The following is a 22,438-nucleotide window of genomic DNA, read 5'->3' as shown; positions in this document are numbered from 1 at the left end:
GGGGCTCCTTCTGTGAGACGAATGGATTGCCGAAGGATCGTTGATTGGTCGATAATGTTAACGTCATATATATATATATATTCTGTATATATATATATGCTTAAGGCACAGATTAATAGACAGATCGCCAAAGGTCTGGATGAAGGAGAGACCAGTATTTCTCACTGATTTCAGCGCCATATTGTAGTAGTGGTCAATGCAGTAACTATTAATACGTTCCCAAGATAAGAGCGTCTCATGCTCATGAACTCGTCCGGCGGCATGTACGAGATTTATCTTTTCGTAGCGTTCGCGTATTTCGGAAAGGACAGAATTTTATGATGTTATAAATAAATAAATAAATAAAATATTAACCTGACCTATTATAATTATTTTTTAATAAATGTTTCATTATTATTATCATCTCAGTCTAAGTCGTTTAATTAATTTTTAGTTTTTTAATAATTAATTTAATTTATTCTAATCATTTTAATATGTGAAAAATACTAATACGTATACGTTTTATAATAAATTAATATATTTCGAGAGTCGAATTATATATTTTTAATAATATAAAAGTGTTCAAAAATTATATTTGACTTTTAATTTTAATTATTTTAGCAAAGAGTTCCGAAATCTCTTACGCACATAATAGGGATTTTGTTCATCCATATAATTCGCAATTAAGTATATATGTTAATTATTAATTTTAATAAAATACAAAATTAAAATTAAAGGTCAAATATAATTTTTGAACATAAATATATTTAATTTGTTATAAAACGTATACCCGTGATAGTATTTTTCTCGTACAAAAATAACTAGAATAAATTAAATTACTCATAAAAAAATAAAAAAATAATTAAATAATTTATATTTTATATGATAATAATAAAACATTTTATAAAAAAAACAGATTCAATAAATATAAGTATATATATAACATGTACTTATATTTATTGAATCTGTTTTTTAATAAAATGTTTTATAAGCTTAGAAAACTTGACTTCGACGTAACTAGCAAATTTTATTTAATTATTTCACGACGGTTTGACGTAATAAAATGTTTTATTATTATATAAAATATAAGTTTAAATTCTTTAATTAATTTTTAATCTTTTATGATTAATTTAATTTACTCTAATTATTTTTGTACGAGAAAAATACTATCATGGGTATACGTTTTATAATTAATTTAATATATTTGTGTTTAAAAATTATATTTGACCTTTAATTTTAATTTTTATTTTATTAAAATTAATAATTAACATATATACTAAATTGCGAATTATATGGATGAAAAAAATCCCCATTATGTGTGTAAGAGATTTCGGAACTCTTTGCTAAAAAATAATTAAAATTAAAAGTCAAATATAATTTTTAAACACTTTAATATTATTAAGAATATATAATTCGGTTCCCGAAATATATTAATTCATTATAAAACGTGATATTATTTTTCTCACATAAAAATGACTAGAATAAATTAAATTAATTATTAAAACTAAAAAGTAATTAAACGACTTAGACTTAGATGATAATAATAATGAAACATTTTATTAAAAAAAGATTCAATAACTAGTAGGTCAAGTTATAATTTTTTATTTATTTATTTATAACATTATGAGCTATTAAGCTCATCATCTCGTTCGCTCTCTGTCTTGCTTTCATTCGGCAAGTCACAAACGATATATGATACTCGTATGTTCCTACTTCAACTCTCGAGAATCTGAAACAAACGAAACTCGTGTCCAATATACAGGGTGTCCGGTAACTAACAGACCAATGATTACAAATGGATTCTTTGGTCAATTTGGGATCGATTTTTCCTCAGCGAAAATGTCGAAAAAGGTCATCATTTTTTACAACTTTCCAATCTTTGTCATTATATATCTTTATAACTAAGCCTTAAATTAAAATTTTATTATAGTAAACTCTACCTGAAATTAACTGAAGAATGTAATTATGTTAGACTTTGAACTCCAAAACGTTTAGTTTTCAAAAAACCTATTTTTTTCAATCGCTTATAACTCGAAAATTATTGACTTCTCTACATTTTTGCTAAGGAAAAATCGTCTCCAAATTGGCCAGAGAATCCGCCCTTAATCATTGGTCCGTTAGTTACCGGACACCCTGTATATATTATATAAAAGTGTATAGCACGTCAGAAGCTTGTGAGCTTACAGCGATAAGTAAAAACAATTGCGTATCTATTTCATTGCGTTTATCTGTTTAAACGCGCGCTTTAATTTTTCCAACGTTTTTGCCTGTTTATATTTTAAAGGTCCTCTCTTCTAAAAATCTTGTTTTAAAGATCCTCTCCGCGAGCAAAATTCGAAAACATAAATTATTTAATATTTTTACTTTATTATTTGTAAATCCTCGGTAATTTCAAAATTTTTCTATTTGAAAATTATTAATTTTCTATTGACAATTAATTTTATCACAGACTTTACTCTTACTCCCATTGCACTTTCGTTTGCGGTTTTCAGTATACGATTTTTTATCGTAGTTACTGAAAATTATTATTGTGAATTATACTTGTGCAGTGATTTGAAGAATTTACAATTTCGTTGAAATTGTTGATTCTTCAAAAAAATTACGAGATTCGCGGAAATTGCGTGCTTTCTTGGCATTTTCCGTTCGCGGCAGGCGGTTTATTTTTGATTGTTGCAAGTGTTTTTTTTTTTTTTTTATTAAAATAGATAATAATAATGTAAAATAAATCACGATATTTGACAGATGTGCATATATATAGAAATTGTAATAATAATAATATTATATCATAAAATTGTAAATTGTTTCAATTTTTTATAGACTGCGATAAAAGATTTTACATTTGGATAAGAAACTGCGGTAAGTAAAAATATAAAATTCTTGAAAACGTACCAAAAATATTTGATAACGTAAAAAGGTGAACTTTGAAAAATAAGGAACTTAAAAATTGCACTAATAAATGGGCTATATGTGAGCCGTGCGCGGATGTAAGGTGTGTTATATCGAAATTTAATTAATAGAATTGAGAATTAATCCCAATTTTAAGTCTTACAAATGTCCAAGCTAATTTTTTGTACCTCGTGTACATTTTTGAAAGTTATATCGAAAAATTAAATTTCAATATGCGTCTTACATCTCACATTTCGCATACGGCTCACATATAGCCTATTTATCTCTTATACTTTATTTCAACCCTTATAGAAATTTATTACTAGTAACGCCAATTTATCAATTTTATTTCGAGTAATTAATCACTTTTATTTCGAATACTTAAATTACTGTATATTATAGTATTTTAAATACTCGAAATAAGTGATTAATTGGCATAGTGATAAATTTCTACAAGAGAATAAGGAGCCTTTAAATTCTTAATGTAAAAAATTTTAAGTAATTTTCTTTAATAAAATTTAATTAAAAATTTTTGAACACTGTGTTATATCACATTTAAAATCGTGATTATTTCAATAAAAAAACATTTTATGTGTAAAAAATATATTTTTTATATTTAATAAATTTTATATATATATATATATATATATATGCATATGTAAAATATTCTCTTTCTCTTTCTCTCTCTCTCTCTCACACACACACACACACACACAACGGGGGCCAAATCTCTCAAATTGGGCTCATGATCAATTAGCCTGGATTCGCACCAGGGGCAAAGTCTGTTGGTAATGTCAAACGAATTTAGCCTGGACTTGCACCAGGGGCAAAGTCTTTTGATCGAGTCTACGAAATTTAGCACGGACTCGAACCAGGGGCAAAGTCTTTTGGTTCAAGTCTACGAAATTTAGCACGGACTCGAACCAGGGGCAAAGTGTGTCGGTAAGGGGCAAAGTCTATCGCATGAAGATGGCGGTCTCTTCTTTAGGCAGGCCTTTGGCGATCTGTCTATTAATCTGTGGTACTGCCGACCCTTAAATATAAATATATAATTTACATAATTTTTCCAATTACATATTATTTAAATTAATAAATAAAATCAAAACGTATCGCCCTCTGTATCGCACTTTTATATTCATTAAATATTTATGAAAAATGTTTTTAACTTAAATGACATAATATATATAGAGATAAAATTTATTTCTATATCTCTTAATTTTGATATTAATTTTCTGCAGATAAAAGTTAATGTTGTTCTATATAATAGAATATATTTTTGTTGTGAATAATTTTTGCTTGCACTTGTCTAATATTGCACTTTATTTTTAAACGTACAGACATACAAATAAAAATGCTATACAATACTTATATTATTAGGAGATATCTATAGTAATAACTACATATATATAATTATATATATATATATATATATATATCGTTATAGAGAGAATATAAGTTACATAAAAATGACAATATAAAATAGTAAAAATCAGTACAGAAAGAGATTTAAAAGTCTTGTTATTACAGGTGCATATTGCTGCAGCGGATTTAGCCTCTTATTTATAGCAACGAGAAACTCTTAGTATAGGATGATATATATAAAGTATACATTATATATATATATATACATATATATATATATATATATATATATATATATGAAATGTATACTTTTAGACTCTTAATTCTGAACTGTTGTTCCGCAGCAGCATTCACCGGGCAGTTCAATAAATTTTCTTACATACCGACAATGTTTACCGATCAATGTCAGAGTATTCTACAAAGTTCATGTCACACTTATCACTACTAAAAGATTCTATGAATCATAGCTAACAGCAGTTATCAATTACAGACCAAACATACAAGCTTAAAGCGTTTTACTCGATTAAGATTCTGCCTAAATAATGATCTTTGTAAAATACTCTGAATCAATTGTGCCTTTTAACTATTCAATAATCCAAGCAGATTGCGAGATTCCCTTCGCAAGATATATTTACGTCATTCGAGAAAAATTCCTCTTTAACTATTAGCAATGTGAGTGGTATGTTCGTCACCACTTTCAGTATAGTCAGTCAGATTAATATTATGCTTGGCTTTGAAATCAGTCTTAAAATTTGCCTGCTGGGTAGTAGCGTCCTCCTGGAATATCTCAGTGCAATGAAAGCTACCCCCGTTGCCAGTCTTTCCGTTTGTGTTGCTAATGGAACTATTGGAGTGAATCTCATTGAAATGCTTGTATAACATTAATGTTGTATTAAATTCTAGCTCGCATCCCGGTACTTTGCATCTGAAATGTCAACTTTGCACGATTATTTATGCCACAGATTATATGTCACAATGGTAGTGTGATATATCGTTTGATGGATACTTTACCGAAATACTTCATTGTTCTTGGCAGTTTGTACGACTGACGACTTGGAATTGGCATGAATATCCTGATAATGTTTCCACAAGCTAGTTACATTATTTTCTTGTGCACCACATCCAGGTATTTTGCATCTATGCAAATATAAATACAACATATTAAATTATAAATATTATTAACACGTGTATATATGAGTATACTTACATGAAGAAGCTGACAGTGGATGCCTTTCCTTGCTTTACCTTCAGTACTTGTTTACCAGTATTCGAATTAATTGTATTTGTAACTAATTTATGACTGTCTTGATGATGACGATAGTGTGATATGTATTTGTACTTCTTCCCGCAACCGTTGATATCGCATTTATATGTTTCCTGTTTATACCTAGACATACGTTGTTTCTTCGGAGTGTATTCTTCGTCGTCCGAACAATTGCTGTTCGTTTCTATCGATCCGTCCTCGATCTTCGAGTTCTCACGTTCGAAACCATTCCGAAAAACTCGCTCCAAGTTACCCAAATCTATTCTGTGCTCTTGATTTCGTAAATTTACATTACCGAATAACACTTCCGTTTTCATATTTTTCGTGATAGTTATGTCACCGTTTATATAAACAACATTATTCTTGTCTTGCGTGCATTCTTGAAGAATTTCCTCACATTTTGGTGTCACAGTATCGTATTTTCTTAAGAAATTATCCTTAATTATAAGCAGATCCTCATTTTTAGAGAACTTATTAATACCATTCAAAGACTCGTTATTTGAATAATCTTCGCTCTTTGTAAGAGCTGTGAGCTTATTCTGCTCATGACAAAAGTCATTTTTTGCCTGAATTTTAGTGTCGTTCCTAATATGACAGCTTTCCTCGTTACTTCCGTATTCTTCCTTTAAAGTAAAATTTTCACTTGGCAGTTTTTCATAGCATCCTTCCTCAGTCTTTTGCATGCCTTCTTCATCTATCGCATTTTCGGGGCCTTCGAAACAAATTATCTCAGGCTCCATTGGCAGTGTAGGTGGTTGTCTATGACAACTTTCAATATGCTCCTCAAGATTACTACTTGTAGTGTGCAAAGATCCGCAATTGGTATATGGACATGCAAAAACGTTTGTTTCATTGTTGTGCCATTCTTGATAATGTCGCCACATGCTACCTGGATCTGATAATTCTTCTCCGCAGCCTGGTTCGCGACAACTATAAAAAATTTAGATAGATATTAGAAAACTTTTAATTCAAAAATATTCCTATTGTAAGATAATAATATTATCTTTTTATCTATTTAATAATACAAGTAGTAGATAATAATCAAATAAATACAAGTAGTATTTTATTTCAAACTCACATAAATCGAATCTTTAAAGCCTCCAGCACTTCATGTGTCTTATATTCATCTTGATTAGTGAATATTTTACCGCAACCTCGTTGTTTGCAAGTATATACTTCCTATGATTGGAAATTAATTTCAGTATTAGTAAAATTTCTCATTAGATGTATAAAACAAGAATTTAAAACATTGCGATCTTAATAAATACTAACAATGTAATGCAATAATTATGCTGCATTAATTATATAATTAATAAATGTAAATATTATTTCCTCACTTTCAGCATCAAGACATAAAGACACTAGGATTCCAAAAGATCTATTTGATCTTAATCTTAGGTAAATATACAAGTTAGTTTTGCTTAATTTTATCGTTCAAATATATAGAAATAAATATTTTTTCCACAGTAAAATACGACATATACAAAAGAATAAAGTGAATTATCGCTTTACGCGTCGCAAGCATTTATGAACGAATTTAGAAAATGTTGATGAATTATTTACACGAAAGAATAAAACAAATCTATCAGGCAAAACCCTTGTTTTTACACCTGTTTCAGTTTATTACACTATTTGTTTTGGCTTAGGGGTCATCGACCCCACGCGACCAATGGCTCCTTCGTGTCGAGCTTCACCTTTTTCGGCGCGATTTCCTCGATGGTGCGATTCCGCGAGACGAATCTGATGACGCTGACCTCCGTGGGTCGGTCGGCGCACGTCTCCGTACCCTGGCCCATCGCGGGCGGAGGAAACTCGTCACAGGCGGCCGCGAGAGAGCGAGGATACGCGACGAGTTCACTCTCCCACACTCGACTCACATAACCTATATTTCCACGCTGATCGCAAGTTTGACGGAAAAAATCTCGTCTTTGCTGAATGAAGCTCCCGCGAAATTTGACAGCTCCTCGATGGGCTCGGCTCGCGGCGCTCAGGATCACCGAGCGCGCTCACGATCACGTACGGACACACGCCGTCCAAATTCCACCTCACGTATCATCAATCTGTCAATAATAACAATTATTTGTATGTTGTCATGTCAGTGCGCGGAGCGGAATTCCCGGCCGTTGCAGCGTTCACGGAGGAACGAGGCCCGCGCATGCGCGCCAGCGCAAACGCTAGCAGACGCTTTTTAGATCTTATGGCTGCTCTCCAAACAGTAAAATAATGGAAATCTATAGTTTTTCTTATGTGTGTGTGTGTGTGTGTGTGTATATATATTATTAATTTTTCCAGCTCTAAAGGTCTTGAAAATTTAATTTTTAAGAGTTTAAAATAAAATTTATTACTCGTATTGAATAGACAAAAAAAGTAAAAAGAAAATTAGAAAAATTAAATTTAGGAAGTTTTTTAATCTTTTGTAATATTTCAAATTCAAATTTTAAATATTTTTTAATTAAAATTTTAATTATATATATTGAGAAATTGCAAAACTATCAATCATATAATAATAATAATAATAATAATATAATAAATTATATAATCACCAAAGAATAGGTATGAATCTATAATAATCTCAAGAATTTCAGGAATTCAAAATTTTTTATTTAATATGCTTTTAAATATAGCAAAAAACTAAACTCTCGAAAATCGATAAAGAATTGAATATAATTATTGTAGGAGTGACACAAATTTAAATTTTATATTATCCATAGTCGAAAATTATTAACAATCGATAATGAAACAATATAATTTATCTTTTGCTTAGTATTTTACGATTTATAAAAAAACTTGTGATATTAAGAAAAATATCAGAATTAAAAAAAGATAGAATTAAAATCAAGAATTAAAATTTTCAAAAATTGCTGATATATTAAATTAAATATTCAATTGATTATAATAATTTAGTATAATATTAATATTATTCTATATATATTTAAATATTATAATATATATATATATATATATATATATATATATATATATAATTTTATTTTAATACTAATATTATCTTAATATTATTGAAATAAATTGTTTGTATATATATTGTACAGTATAAAAAAATGTAATTATGTATTATTGCAGAAACATTTTCTTGACAAAAAATTTTAAAACATAAAACAAAAATAGTATGAAATATATATATAGTATAAAATACAATATAAAAGTTTATTCTAAAATATATACACACTTATACATAGACCATACATACATTTATGTACTGAAAGAAATTTTACTATAAATAAAAATTTGCATTTCTCGTGTGTCATTTGCTAACTGTCACGTCATTCATTATCCAAAAATCAATATCTGTGTACAATATATATATATATATATATATATATATAATTAATAAATAATTAAATTAAAATATATATATATTTATATATATAAAAATTTAATTATTTATTACATCTCTGTACTGTAGAGATATGTAATTTTATATTTATATTATTTTTATTAATCAGTCTTTTTTAATTGTCATATTATTTGGAGTAATTTATATCTAGGAATTAATCGTTCTTATTCGTATCATGCGTTCCTTAGCCGCTTTGAATTGTTCAAGAACATTTTCAACATTATTGATAAGCGCATCCGTGTTTACTCTACCGCTTTCAAAATTAAAATGTGTCGTGCGTGTACCATTTTGATTGACAATATTCATATTAATTTTAATGTCTCCACTTGATACAATTCTTAAATTTGATTTGTCTAAAACTTTACCCTCATGCGCCATTGGAATACTGCAATATGTTATATCTTCGAGCTCGTAAGACCCACCAATGAAAAATCGTCTCAATGCGTCGATGATATTATCTTTTGCACGCCATGTAGGAATTGTAAATTTATATATACCAGGTGTCATTGGTATTGGTAACGCTGCGTAGCCTTCTATTCGATACCTATATTGGGATTAATGTTTTTTAAATTAATAATTTTATTTTAGAAATAAAATAAATAATTATGTGTAAATAACATGAAATTAAGTTATCAAGTTAAGTAAAAAGTAATATCGACAAATGAAGTTTTGTTCTTTACCTGGTCCAACTATCTAGAGATGCCACGGAGAATAATAAACGAGGCCATTTTATTGTCGATGTATTGTCATTTAATTGTTGAGATTCGTGCGACGGATAATGCAAAGATATATCGGTACAATAACTAAAATGCGCCGATTTATTTTCTAGACGACATCTTTGCGTTCTTCCGAATAATCTCTCTTTCTGTTTTGTAGTCCAATGTTGCGGCAAATCGATAAAATAGGTAATAAACAATCCGTCATACGAGAAGCCATGAGCTGACACAATGTCCAAGCTTAAAAATAGCGTGGATAAATTCGCCGATGGCAATTGTAGTTCCTTGTTTAGTTCAACTTCTTTATAAGATTGCTGTTGTTGTATCTCCTGCAACAAGAACAATTATTAATATTCAATGAATAATTATAATATTTAAATAATTTATAACTATACAGATTGATAATTTTTAGCTGCATACATTTATCACAAAATTTATATTTAATTTAAAAAATATCAAAGATTTCTTTACATATTTGATTATTTCAAACAAAATATAGGAAATTCCTTCACACAAATTCGCGCGCATTCGCGTACAAAAGAAGATTGCGTACTTGAAATATTTTAAAAACTGCATAATGCCATAAGTACATAAATTTCTGTAAAGAAATGCAGTAAGAGAGAAATCGCTTTTGTCAACGACAATTGCTGAACAAGCAAATGTTCAAATTATAAGAGAATGTTTCAAGCACATTCTAATTATAATATAATCAGTATGCATCATTTCATTATACCGCGCATAATAAAAATCACTAATCCGATCCCGCCACTTTGCAGCTAAGTGCAACGATGTGCAAACGTGTAGATTACTCTATTAGCGCTGTAGAATCGTACATGAAAGCCGCTTCTGTGTTTGCAGATATACTCCTGCCCCACTGTGCACAGTGTAAACTATATATACACACGTATAGGCTGATAGCACTAACATACAACCTCATGGCAGAGAGTGCGTGTTCAAGAAGACATTCAGAGAACCATAGGATTCAGTTGATCGTGAGTAGTGCGATGGTCAACTTGGTTCTTGATGAATGTACATATGTGCGCGTATCGGTACACTTCACGTTAATTGCACATTGATATATCTACGAGCAGTTAATTCTCGATAACAGTTTTTTTCACAAATAATTTCATTATGCGCGAAAAGATACAATGAAATCGATGGGCCGCAAAATCATTTGGATGTGTTTTGAACGATGAACGGATGAAGAGGGATGGAACGGCAGTGCAAATTGACGGGTCTTCTCGAAGATGCCATAATCTCTGGACGAGGATAATTTTGCAGTAATAAAATTCAACGCAACAATCAAATCATCATGTTCTATCCGCAGAGAGCGATGCGACAGATGTCGGAAATCTCCTATGTAGGGTATGTATCACTTTTTATGATTAAGATTTTGTGACAAAGTTTTTGATAATAATGTTTTTGATAACTCACGTAATTAGGTAAGCAAATGCAATACAAATTTTTCTCCACATTTTACTGAATAAACGCTAAAAATTACTCGTATCGTGTCGTGTCGTGGCAAACTTGCCGCGATTTTTCGCTCTCGAATCGAATTAATAACAATTGTCCTCGCTTAGAAGTGAGTGGATAAATGCATATACAATGTCAAATTGTTTCATCGTCTTCAATTCGATAAACAACGTTCTGCACGTGCCGCGTCATCGTTTGTTGTGATAACATCTGACCGAATATTATTGCATAATATAGGTAATTGAGAACAAGAAAATGTACGACGAACACTTAAATCGTGTTATTTCAATTATATTTCCTTATGTGTGATATTTTTATTATGTTTATAATTATATTATTGTATATATTTAATTACTTTTTTATTAATTGATTTTACTTATTATTATTTGGCAAAATGCTACTATATTTTCTTATATAAATATTATACTATTGTCATGGTAAATATTAATGATTTCGTTAAATAAAATTAATACAATTAGTACAATTTTTCCATTTTTCAATATTTAAAGATGCAATGAATAAGAGATACTTGTGACACAAATGTTTAACTGTTTAAATATTGACGTTTGTGCAAATAATCCGCAATCGTCATCGTTGACAATTCCCATAATTGCATCACATGTGTGTCTTATTGCACATTTATTTTTCGCGGAGTAACGATGACGAGCAACATACTACGAATTTTTGATTTCAGTACAGTAATTTACTCTATTAAATAATATTGTTTTTATGGAAAATATAAAGTATAAATGCATATTGAATTCTTCTAAGATTAATATATAACGTCAATAATCTTAAATTAAAAAGTCACCCTATAAATTGATTAAAGTTGATCATTTTGTAATAAAATATAAAAACTTAAATTTTTATTTTTACGCATTACTGTTTGTTTCATCTATGTTTTTGTGCAAGCAATATACGTATACATTTTATATGTTGTATGCGATATAATATTAAAATAATTAAATTGTGAGATGAAATTGTACCATTATAATTAATATTATACTATGACAATTAATATATTATTGTAAATATAGTAATATATTACATGAAAGAGTCAAAAAAAGAGATAAATCTGAGTCGGAGGAGAGGATCGCCGGATATAAATGTAACTGCTGCCTAAGCGGATGTCGCTCGGGTATGCCGAGAATGGATTTTTCACGAAAAGACTTGATCTTTTCGACGTGGTGCTCGCCTCGCGGTGACGCGGAAGCTTGGAATGCCGCGAGAAATCATCCGTCGCAAAATAGCCGCATACTTACACGCCGCGTAGCTTCACGTTGCTCCTGCAGTTCCATCGACGTCGGTCCCGCGGAAACGTGCTCGATCCAATAATTGAATTTGACGCCATGGCCGTTGATGATACCGTAATGTCGCTCGTCGTCGATCGTGAAATCGGGACTAATCATCAGCAGTTTGCGCGCCTTGTCGTAAGTCACCGAACAGAGCAGCGTCTCCGAGTCCGCCGATCCGCTGGTCGCGGGCTCGTCTTTGTGAGACAGATCGGCCATAATATACATGCTAATACGTTCGGTGTAGAGATAATGGCTTGATCGGATCCTGGCATCCGTGGATCTGTCGTCCAGCACTCTCTTATTGTATCGCTCCTGAAAGGGCTTACGATTCTGCAGAGTAGGCAGTGCGGTTTGATTCTTCAGCGACAAATATGACCTGCAATAATCAAATTAAATTGTTAAAAAAATTATTTTGTAGCTGTTTCTGAATTTCATATATAAAACACTTTTACGATATGAAATTTAGTTCTATAGAAAATACGGCAAAGTTCTCTTTATAATTTACAAGTACAAAAAATTTATTTTTTTTAATATAATCAGAAATAAAATAAAATTTAGAAATATAAATAAAAATTTTAAAAAATATAAAATACATTCTATTAAATAAAAATAAAAATTCATGTAAGCTGTGAATTGAATATTAAGTCATCCAAATTATCTAGCCGATAAAAAATGATAGGCCATTAAATAAAAATTATCTTTGTACGTCAAATATAAATTATCTAAAAAAATCCCTGCCTATAAGGCGTTGTCAAAAGATCATCATCGGGGTAATAGGAGTCGTTTTCAGTATAGGAGTATAATCGGGTACCCTCCAGCTGCTCGTTGCTGATACGTTGATGATACTCTCGCTGACAATCAGTCAGACAATTCTTCTCGTCTCCATAGAAATCTATCTCGAATGGACCGAATACCTTCTCTTGCCAGTTAAAAATACGATCCTCGTTCTCCAAGAAATTAGAGTCTCTGGTCTCGCCGCCCTTGGACTCCTCGGCTAACAGCTCCGCCAACGGAGATCTCTGCTGCGCGACTCGCACTCTAAAACAACAAACAAACGCTGATGAAATGATATCTGGTGTAAATCGGAAAAGATAATCCGGGACCACCCGGGATTCTTCGTTTTCCGATTCCGCGAAAATGCGAGAAATTTAATATCGCTATTCCATCTTTGTTATTTTATTCTTCATCTGTATATGTGATTATAATATATTATAAAAAATATAATTTAAAATATATAATTATAAAAATTTTAATGTAATATTACTGCAATTCTACAAATAGCTTCATATAATTTTTATGGGTAAAGGATTTAAAAAATTTTCTCCAAACAATAAAAAAATAATTAAAGCGCGATATCAATATTTTTCGAATATATCTAAATTAATTAAAAAGTATTTCACACTTATAAGTTTCCTACAAAATGTTGAAATTTTCTCTCTCTCTCTCTATTGTCGTCTATTAAAGACAACAATGTAAAAATCTTAAAACGTATGGGATTTCTTGCTAAAAATTTATAAAAAAAAGAAAGAAACAAAGAATATCCAATTATATCTGGAAACAATAAATAACACATATTCGTAATTAGGATTGCAAATGTCAGTCGGCAAAAGAAAGGTGTGATACACGCAATATTATGTAATGATTTTACGTTTTCACGCATCACACACACGCAAACTTCACCTTCGATATTGACCTTCGCGTCTTTAATCTTCGCGGAATTCTGGAATGCGGAATTGTCTACAATAATAATGTAAAGATTGTTTAATTCAAGTATTAATCACGTCAAGAAAATTAAGAAGCGTTTAATGTAATGATGAGTGTATATAAAACATGAGATAAAATTAAATAAGAAAGAAAAACAACGAGACCTTGCGTTGTTTTGATTGATTAATTAACGTATTCAGATAATAAGTAATAAACGTATTTAGATAAGTCTAATTGATGAATAGATGAGAGAAGTTGATACATCGCAAAATATAAACGGAAAATTAATGCATCATATATACGCTTCTTTGTAAATAACCTTCACGCCTTTAGAAGTCTCATATACCGGTTTAGCGCTATCAGATATGCAGAATTGTCTGCAATAGGCGAAGCTCTTTTTATAATCTTAGAGTTTAGATGTAAAGAAAATTATCATCTTTATGCATATAAAAAAAATTTGACAATCCTGCGATCCGATTTTTCGACATATACACTACCGTGTTTTTTGACAGCTTCATAATTTTATTTATTTATTTTTTTAATTAAATTCTCTATCTCACAAACTAATTTCATATATTATAATGCAAAGCAAAAAATAATTTATAAAAATTTTTGCGATTTTCTCTTTTGACTCAAACGTGAGTTGATACTAATTTTAATTACCTTATCTTTAAATTATGTATCGGTTCGTTCACTCTGTAACTCGCAGCTATTTTCATTTTTTCCCCTTTGTTCGACATTCTTAGATTGTTGTGTGATATTATATAATAATGAAACCGTTTTGATTATTGCAAAATAAAATCAGCACGCTGAATGACAGCTGATCGTGAAGTGAGTGAAGTGAGCCCAGGACGTTTGTTTATTGGTCGGTTGCTAGGTAACCTCAGCGCTGACATATATAAAGCAAATAACCGCGAAATTTGAGATGTTTGTTGAATGCAAAAACTCTTTTTCTCATTTTTCCTATTGAAAAGTTTAATTGTTGCATTTTCTCATATATCATATAAATAAATATGTCATCGTGACATAGGCAAATTTTTTTCATACTTTTTGCGTGCAAAGATGAGCAGGTATCTCTCTCTTTCTTTTTGTAACGTCATTATAGCGAATTTCCGATGAGTCAGTGTGTGTAATGTAATAATGCTCCAAGCTACTTCAGGAAATGATGAATGTCGTAGCTCTTGTCTCGATTAGACGAGTATATTCTTAGTATAAACTAGCTGCGTAATAATATTTATATGTGTGTATGTTGCATATGTAAAACCTTGAATTGTCTCGAATACATATCCTGCATCCGCAAGAGAGAAGATAATTGTTATCCGAATAAAGCTGAAAATTCTTCTGTAATTCTCAGGTCCTATTTAATCTAGACTCTATTATTTAGGTCATTATAATTTTTATAGGATTGTGTATATAATTAAAGCGTATATAATTAACCATAAATAATGCACAATAATGTATCCCTTCCACACATATGCTAGACGTACGTGAGCAGCGTGAGTAGGAGCAACCGTGTGTCTGTTTTCCTGTATTTATTAAAAAATAATATGTATATGAATAAACGATATACTCACGACCCTGAGTTTTATGGATTGAGAGTAAAAGCAACCTCGTTATTACGTTCAGAATCCTGAACCGCGTTATTGAGATTCCACTGTAATAAAAAAGAAAATAGCCTTAAAAATATAGAAAAAAAGCGAGAGAGAGAGAGGAGGAAGAAGAAGAAGAAGAAGAAGAAGAAGAGAGAAAGAATTAAGAAGAAAAGAGAGAGAGGGAAAGAAGCAAAACAATTCATTGAAGAAAGAATAAGCTATTGAAAAAGGAGAAAGAAAAATATATACATAGTGGAACAATTCGAAAAAAAGAAAGGCTCCTATCTCTATTGTTTTATCAATTGGCGGGAAAAGAAAGAAAAGATCAAAAACCTGTGTAATAATTAACTTCCTCGTCTCCTCTCTAACCGTTGATTTTCGTATCTTCGTCGAGCCAATAATACGTGAGAATATGTACTTTATCGCGAGAAGATCCGGTCGTTTCAAGTACCGTTACGTTTGTTAAAATACACGCAAGCATCCGTTAAACCTCTCCTCGAGTTACGTGGAATCGAGCGTGAAAAATCTGTCCCTGAGAGAGAAAGAGACCCTCGAGATACCTGAGAAACGCGGTAAAAGGTCAGTGACACGTTGTCAATATAATATATATATTGTGCGTCCTCTGATTCTCTCTCTTCTTTCTCTTTCAAGATATTTTCAGGAATCTTCTGTCAATATATAGACGAAATTTAGGGTCAAGTTTCTTCGCCTCCGTCATCGAGCTCAATTGGTTCATTGTCAGCCACCGAGAGTCAGCTCGAAGGTTAGGATACGTCATCCGGATATGTCATTTATATACATAGAATTGGACAACGCGCGACAAGCGGGAGACACTCCCGCCCAGTGACAAACGTCAGTGGGGGCCGAACAGATCGGTTTTATCGATTTCCCGCGGCGCGGTATCTCCGAGATAAGAGGAAATGTGTCATCGCCGCTGGCGTTATCGGGGACCGAATGACTGCCCAATATGTAGTACACGAGTCTTAATGCGGCGCGGAAGTGGCATGTATATGTGTGTGTATGTGTGAGGTTGCTTCAGGTGTATCGCAACCTCGTGTCCCGTATGTAGTTTTACAGTAGTTTCGGCTACAAAGCGAGAGAAGAGTTTGCATGTCTTCTCCTCGAGGACTGCCTCCGTTTGACTCTTGTCAGGTAAAACGTAGGTACCTCTGAAGACGCACGAGCTCGTCTCGTAGTCCTGTCAATCTTTCAGGTGCGTCTTGACTGAATAGAGTATCTTCTAGTCTCAAGACTCCTTATGTATATGCTTTATAATTATTAGTATAAGTAATACTTGACAGCGAGAGGTAACACACAGTAGGTATAGTTCGGTAGAACTGAAAAGAGTAAGAGAAATGCATCGGTTCATATAAATACTATATTAGGATACTAGTATAAATATGTGCTCGATTACTGAGGATCTGTGTGGAATATCTGTGCTTACGCATGTAATATTTACTTTGCAGAGGTTTCAAATTGATAAGAATGTCAACTAATCGAGAGGGCGAAACTGCAGTGACCATCCCACTGCAGTATAATGAAGCTGTAAGTAATGTATTTTGACTTATCAAAAGAGATATAAGACATCTTCTAAGAAATGTGTGTAAAATATTTAGTTTTTGATTAATCATTGTATCACAACATATTTATTATATATTGTATTGCAAAATTTTATTCTTTTCTATATAATTACTTATGTGTCACTATATATATACACTACATATGTACACATATAGTTTTATTTTTAAATGACTCATACATAATGTCATGTATATGAGTCATTTGTAAAACTAAATATGATAAATATTGTTTCTATACTATTGATATATTAATGATTGCATTTAATCACCATTTAATCACCATCTAAAGCAATTTATAAAAAATATTTATTGTGTTAAATACTTGTATTTATGTAAAAATATGAATGTTTAAATTAATAAATAATTCTTTCTTGTTTTACAGCATTGGAAAGCTATTTTTGAAAAGTATGATCTTGATGGAGATGGAAAAATATCACTACAAGAGTTAAAAGCGATGATATGTGGTACAGAGTTCTGCAATGATATTCCTACTGGGGTGGTCGACAAAATAATGCACAAGGCGGATCTGGATGATTCTGGTTATTTGGAATATCCAGAATTCATAGCAATGGTTGGTCAGAGTTTATCGTAGAATTTTTTGCTGCATAAAAATTGTTTTTTTCCCATAACAAGAAATACATATTAATGTTACAAAGAATTGTTGATTATAACTCTTTTTTTTCTTATTATTTAGATCCACAGAAAGGACATGCAAAATCTATTTGGACACCTCGTGCAACGATATGTGCATTGTGTGATACCTCAACGACCAACCCGCACGATGAGGCAAACTTCTGTGGGCTCGAGGTATTATCCTCAGCGACAAATCAGTATTGTAATGCACACACCACCACCTCCTCCTTCCCCTTCGAGCTTCGGCGATTCTCCCCAGGCACTTATGCTTAATAGTCGCCACCGCTCTACACGTATTACCGATCTACAGCGCCTACAACAACAAACAAGTACAATAACGGAAACTTCTTTGTACTCTAGCGACTATCCGGATGGGCTGTACGAAGATGAGTACAGCTGTCGACCGCCGGACATAGCAATGATAATCATATCGATAATAGAAATCATTTTATTCATATATGACGTGATTAAGCACAAATCTCTTTCTGTAGAAGGCCCGGCAGCTACATTATTTATTTATAATCCGCACAAGAGATACCAAGCCTGGCGATATCTAACGTATATGTTTGTGCATGTTGGGTACGAATACATTTTAATCAATATAGCTTACACAATTTTCACAGAAATATATTAGAATTACTCTTTATTAGCTTTATTAATTTATAATTTATAAGTATAATATATATAAAACGTATTTCTAAATTTATATCTTTTTTTGTAGAATCTTCCATTTGGTCGTTAATTTACTGGTACAAATTATGTTGGGTATTCCGTTAGAAATGGTTCATAAGTGGTGGAGAGTGCTGATAATATACATAGCCGGAGTAGTGGCCGGTTCGCTCGGTACATCTGTCTCTGATCCAACAGTTTATTTGGCCGGTGCATCCGGCGGTGTGTACGCGTTGATTACTGCACACGTGGCGACTATCATAATGAATTGGTCGCAAATGGAATTCGCCGTCTTGCAGCTGTTAGTGTTCCTTGTTGTCACGAGTGTCGACATCGGCCAGGCTGTGTACAATCGTTATATTCTCGACACCAACGACCAAGTCGGTTACGTAGCCCATTTGGCAGGCGCTATAGCGGGGCTTCTAGTCGGCATAAACATTCTTCGAAATCTCGAGGTTCAAACTTGGGAGAAAATCGTTTGGTGGGTCAGCATGTTCACCTTTACAGGTCTCATGACCGCGGCTATCCTGTGGAATATATTGTATACCTCGTATTACGAATGATATTCCAAGTTTCGGTATTTATTGTGTTCGAGTTATTTGCGTTCTACGCATGTGGCTCGAATATATTATTATTAAAAGAGAGTAGAAAGAGAAACAAAACCTGCCTTGCCTATTGTATGTATATATTACACAAATTCATTATATATGTATAAAAATATATATATAAAATATATATATATTTTTATATTAATGTAAGAGATATTATGTAAAATAATATAAAAATTTAGAATAGATAGTATGTAGTATATTTTCATACGGACGTTATTATGCGCGCGCAAAAGAATGAGACATGAATTCGCAATTCGGTATTAATTGCTATATATTTGTACGCGTGTATTACATTGTTCAGCAAAAATACTTGCACGAGACTAGCCGTTTCTTATAGTTTTTTGGATGCTAAACACGTACTTGTAAATTGTTCCATCACGTCACTATTTTAAGAAATTGCAATTAAAGTTGCAAAAAGGGCTATTTTTACTTTCAATAGGAATTTTTGGTGGGTTGAAAGTCCTAACAATATACTTTATTTTGATGGCAAGAAAACTTTTTTAAGCGCCACATATTATAGCTATAATATGATAAAGTTCGTGAAAATAGCCGTTTTTTGCAACTTTAAAAATTTCTCACAATATAACGTAATGGAATAATTTGGAAGTCAGATTTGCGTCGAAAAAACTATAAAAAACGACTAATCTCTTGCTGCTATTTGAAAAAATTATTTTTTGTTGAACAGTGTTATTATTAACACACAATACAATATTTTTTAAACACATTTTCGAGAGCAAATTGTAAAACATTGTATTCTGTGATACTTTTGCTATACATGTGTTAGCAACAAGAATAGATGTGCATACAATTATTCATAAATTAATTGAATAATCATATCAAAACTAGGCGCGAAAATTCATATTTCTGTTTCAAAGCTTGTCTCAGTGTTTGAAAATACATGAAGAAAAACTACCTCCAACAATATATTATAATAATTATTGCATAAAACGTCATCTAATTTTTTAATATTTTATACATCATATAAGCTACATATTAGATATTTTCAATTATTTGTTCAATATAAAACTTAATAATCTGCACAAATTACAGTGTTGAATTACCAAATAATATATTTTTTCATGTAAACCATACATATATACAATAATTTTGTACAATTATACAATACACACACACACACGCACATATATAAAGAAATACATATATAAAGAAATTATTATTGATATTTTCTTTTAAAATTTGAAAATGTCTTATATATTAATAATTCAGATAAAACTATCATAAAAAGTTATTTTACGAGTTTATTAGGTAAACGGAATATGTATAATTCAAATAATATCCATATGCTCTGATTTAAATTAATTGAGATATTATCTCCTTATAAGATAAAATATATACATTATAAAAAAGGGCAATATGTAAATGCATTGTTTCATTTCTAGATAGATATAAATATTGTTGTTAATATAATTATTTGAAAACAAAATGCAATATAAAACTGCCTTCATTCCATTAACAATGTTCAACAATTCCAAAACAACCTTCATGAAAACTAACAAAAATTCTATTAAATCTTTGTTTAGATTGTGACTATATGACTATATAAGCATAGAAACATATGGGAGGAAACATTTTTTTAAATGATTCTGAGATTTATGAATATTATTGTACTATAATTGTACACACAGGATTTATATTTGGTTTCAAGATAAAAGCAGATATAATAATTTATTAAACAAATACCATTTTAAATATATAATATAAGAAGTTTAAAAAGAGTAAATCCTCTGTGTTCAAACTATTAACTATAATGCTATTTGTAAATGCTCAATGTAAGAACAATGTACTGTATTTTCGATTAGACTGATAAGAGACAAGAATTTTATTCTTATTCATCTATCCATTTGAACAAAGGATATATCTTTATGAATATCTCAGAGTTTAGAAACTGTTAACTATACTTAGTCTTAATTTATCTTAATTGTTTAATGGAATGATTATTGCGCAGACACTTGAGTTGGCAACTGTAATGTATATGTAACTTCCAATGAAGTGTCTCATTTTAAATGAATTCTCAACATTTTGTTTTTAATTTTAGAAAAAATATTTCACACAAAAAGTTATACAGTCTGGAAGGGAGCAAGTAATGAAATAAGATTAATTTTCGAAAATCAATTTTTTAGTCATGTAAAAGTCACTTTATTTCTTAAATGAGATGCCTTATTTTTGACAGCGGATATTTGCAGTTAATGGTAAAACATTTCCAAAAATCTATTGCCTCAATTTTTATTAAGAATTTGCATCGTGAATTTTTCAATATTAAAATTACACCATTTTTCAAAAATTGATTTTATCATTATTTGTTTCTCTCCAGACTATATAATCTTTGTCTGAAACAGTTTTTTCTCAAATTGAATTTAATTTGGAAAGTGATAAGTAAAGACAGCTATTATAAGTGTAAAATGCTTTTTTCGTTTTTTACTGTGGATATCACTTAGTATTGGCTTAAATATAATATTTATGGTAAGATTCCTATGAACACAAATGGGTTTCTTAAAGATACAATCTTAGATGTAAGCTAGTATATTTATAAAGTTTTATCTATTTCTCATTTAAATATATATATTTCAATGGACTTGTATCATTTTTCATATATAATAATAAGTGCCTTGTGAACGTACTCTTTATTGTACAATACGTACTTTTAATAGATAAGACGAGTGAGTTTTGACCACGAAAAACGTAAATATTCCTATTTTATATGTTAACTAAATAGTTTAATAAGTTTATATATATATATATATATATATAGATTTATATAATATTTTTCATAATAGATTTCAACGGAAATCTTTACATTTATTATACAACGAAGCGATGAAAATATTCATAACGCATATATGTATATTTTGTATGTTGTTATACAAACCGAATAAAATGATAAAGTAATCAATTTGATAATTATGTAGTAATAAGTTTTTATTCAAAATACGACAAAATATTATTATATATTTTAAAACTCATGCCATATACACAAATACATTTCCATTCGTAGGAAATATAAAGTATGTAATTATTTTTAATTAAACTCACAATTGTCACAAAATCACAAAAAAGTTAACGATCTCGAAATGTGATTTGAAATTGATGCGCTACTTCTTCGCAAAATTAAGACACATTATTATTTCTTAATTTCATTTCTCTCTTCGCAAAATATAATTTATTAACTTAGATGAATTATCGAGAGTACTAAAAAACGCATATTTTACTACACGTCAATCGCATCACTTATACTAATATGTACTATTTATTTGTAAATTAAATATAAAAATTGATAGACACATTTATAAATTAAATATAA

General features: G+C 30.5%; 3 protein-coding genes across 12 annotated transcripts; 1 reads left to right on the top strand and 2 right to left on the bottom strand.

The window, feature by feature from the left end:
- Positions 1-4,167: 4,167 nt before the first annotated feature.
- Positions 4,168-7,628, bottom strand: LOC114939714 (uncharacterized). Of its 2 annotated transcripts, none has more exons than XM_029314121.2 (5): positions 7,186-7,628; positions 6,570-6,670; positions 5,435-6,421; positions 5,239-5,364; positions 4,168-5,152 (listed from the first exon to the last, which is right to left on the bottom strand). In XM_029314121.2, exons 1-5 carry the CDS (start codon positions 7,285-7,287, stop codon positions 4,885-4,887), a joined length of 1,584 nt encoding a protein of 527 aa, XP_029169954.1. In that variant the 5' UTR covers positions 7,288-7,628; the 3' UTR covers positions 4,168-4,884. The 2 variants fall into 2 exon arrangements, with proteins under 2 accessions (XP_029169954.1, XP_029169955.1); XM_029314122.2 differs by lacking the exon at positions 7,186-7,628 and adding an exon at positions 6,829-7,161.
- Mks1 (Meckel syndrome, type 1) lies at positions 7,486-16,632 on the bottom strand. 3 transcript variants are annotated; one of them, XM_085483647.1, is made up of 7 exons: positions 15,960-16,632; positions 14,698-15,688; positions 13,069-13,368; positions 12,298-12,706; positions 9,527-9,891; positions 9,212-9,390; positions 7,486-7,551 (listed from the first exon to the last, which is right to left on the bottom strand). In XM_085483647.1, exons 2-7 carry the CDS (start codon positions 14,772-14,774, stop codon positions 7,547-7,549), a joined length of 1,335 nt encoding a protein of 444 aa, XP_085339773.1. In that variant the 5' UTR covers positions 14,775-15,688; positions 15,960-16,632; the 3' UTR covers positions 7,486-7,546. The 3 variants fall into 3 exon arrangements, with proteins under 3 accessions (XP_085339773.1, XP_029169917.2, XP_085339772.1); XM_029314084.2 differs by lacking the exon at positions 7,486-7,551 and having other exon boundaries at positions 8,643-9,390; XM_085483646.1 differs by lacking the exons at positions 7,486-7,551; positions 15,960-16,632 and having other exon boundaries at positions 8,643-9,390; positions 14,698-15,860.
- rho-4 (rhomboid-4) lies at positions 10,392-22,038 on the top strand. 7 transcript variants are annotated; one of them, XM_029314092.2, is made up of 6 exons: positions 10,394-10,927; positions 17,093-17,171; positions 17,589-17,777; positions 17,901-18,013; positions 18,200-18,418; positions 18,561-22,038. In XM_029314092.2, the coding sequence occupies exons 1-6, from the start codon at positions 10,875-10,877 to the stop codon at positions 19,069-19,071; spliced, it is 1,164 nt and encodes a 387-aa protein (XP_029169925.2). In that variant the 5' UTR covers positions 10,394-10,874; the 3' UTR covers positions 19,072-22,038. The 7 variants fall into 7 exon arrangements, with proteins under 7 accessions (XP_029169918.2, XP_029169925.2, XP_029169922.2 ...); XM_029314089.2 differs by lacking the exon at positions 10,394-10,927 and adding exons at positions 15,767-16,205; positions 16,278-16,389 and having other exon boundaries at positions 17,901-18,418; XM_029314085.2 differs by having other exon boundaries at positions 10,392-10,927; positions 17,901-18,418.
- Positions 22,039-22,438: the final 400 nt, after the last annotated feature.

This window comes from Nylanderia fulva, unplaced genomic scaffold (genome assembly GCF_048542155.1).
Source record: "Nylanderia fulva isolate GAGA-0341 unplaced genomic scaffold, ASM4854215v1 Scaffold26, whole genome shotgun sequence".
Classification (NCBI taxonomy): Eukaryota; Metazoa; Arthropoda; class Insecta; order Hymenoptera; family Formicidae; genus Nylanderia; species Nylanderia fulva.
This window is presented reverse-complemented; position numbering and strand designations above follow the sequence as displayed.

What these genes read in the sequence shown, in the direction of transcription:
- Mks1 (XM_029314084.2), bottom strand. Translation starts at nt 14,774, where the DNA reads ATGTCGAACAAAGGGGAAAAAATGAAAATAGCTGCGAGTTACAGAGTG. An exon ending in ATACATAATTTAAAGATAAG is followed by an intron (nt 13,369 to 14,697) that starts GTAATTAAAATT and finishes TTGTTGTTTTAG; the next exon opens with AGTGCGAGTCGCGCAGCAGA. An exon ending in TCTCTAGATAGTTGGACCAG is followed by an intron (nt 9,391 to 9,526) that starts GTAAAGAACAAA and finishes ATCCCAATATAG; the next exon opens with GTATCGAATAGAAGGCTACG.
- rho-4 (XM_029314085.2), top strand. Translation starts at nt 10,875, where the DNA reads ATGTTCTATCCGCAGAGAGCGATGCGACAGATGTCGGAAATCTCCTAT. An exon ending in TCGGAAATCTCCTATGTAGG is followed by an intron (nt 10,928 to 17,092) that starts GTATGTATCACT and finishes TTTACTTTGCAG; the next exon opens with AGGTTTCAAATTGATAAGAA. An exon ending in ATCCAGAATTCATAGCAATG is followed by an intron (nt 17,778 to 17,900) that starts GTTGGTCAGAGT and finishes CTTATTATTTAG; the next exon opens with ATCCACAGAAAGGACATGCA.
- LOC114939714 (XM_029314121.2), bottom strand. Translation starts at nt 7,287, where the DNA reads ATGGGCCAGGGTACGGAGACGTGCGCCGACCGACCCACGGAGGTCAGC. An exon ending in AGGAAATCGCGCCGAAAAAG is followed by an intron (nt 6,671 to 7,185) that starts GTGAAGCTCGAC and finishes TTCCAATCATAG; the next exon opens with GAAGTATATACTTGCAAACA. An exon ending in TCCACTGTCAGCTTCTTCAT is followed by an intron (nt 5,365 to 5,434) that starts GTAAGTATACTC and finishes ATATTTGCATAG; the next exon opens with ATGCAAAATACCTGGATGTG.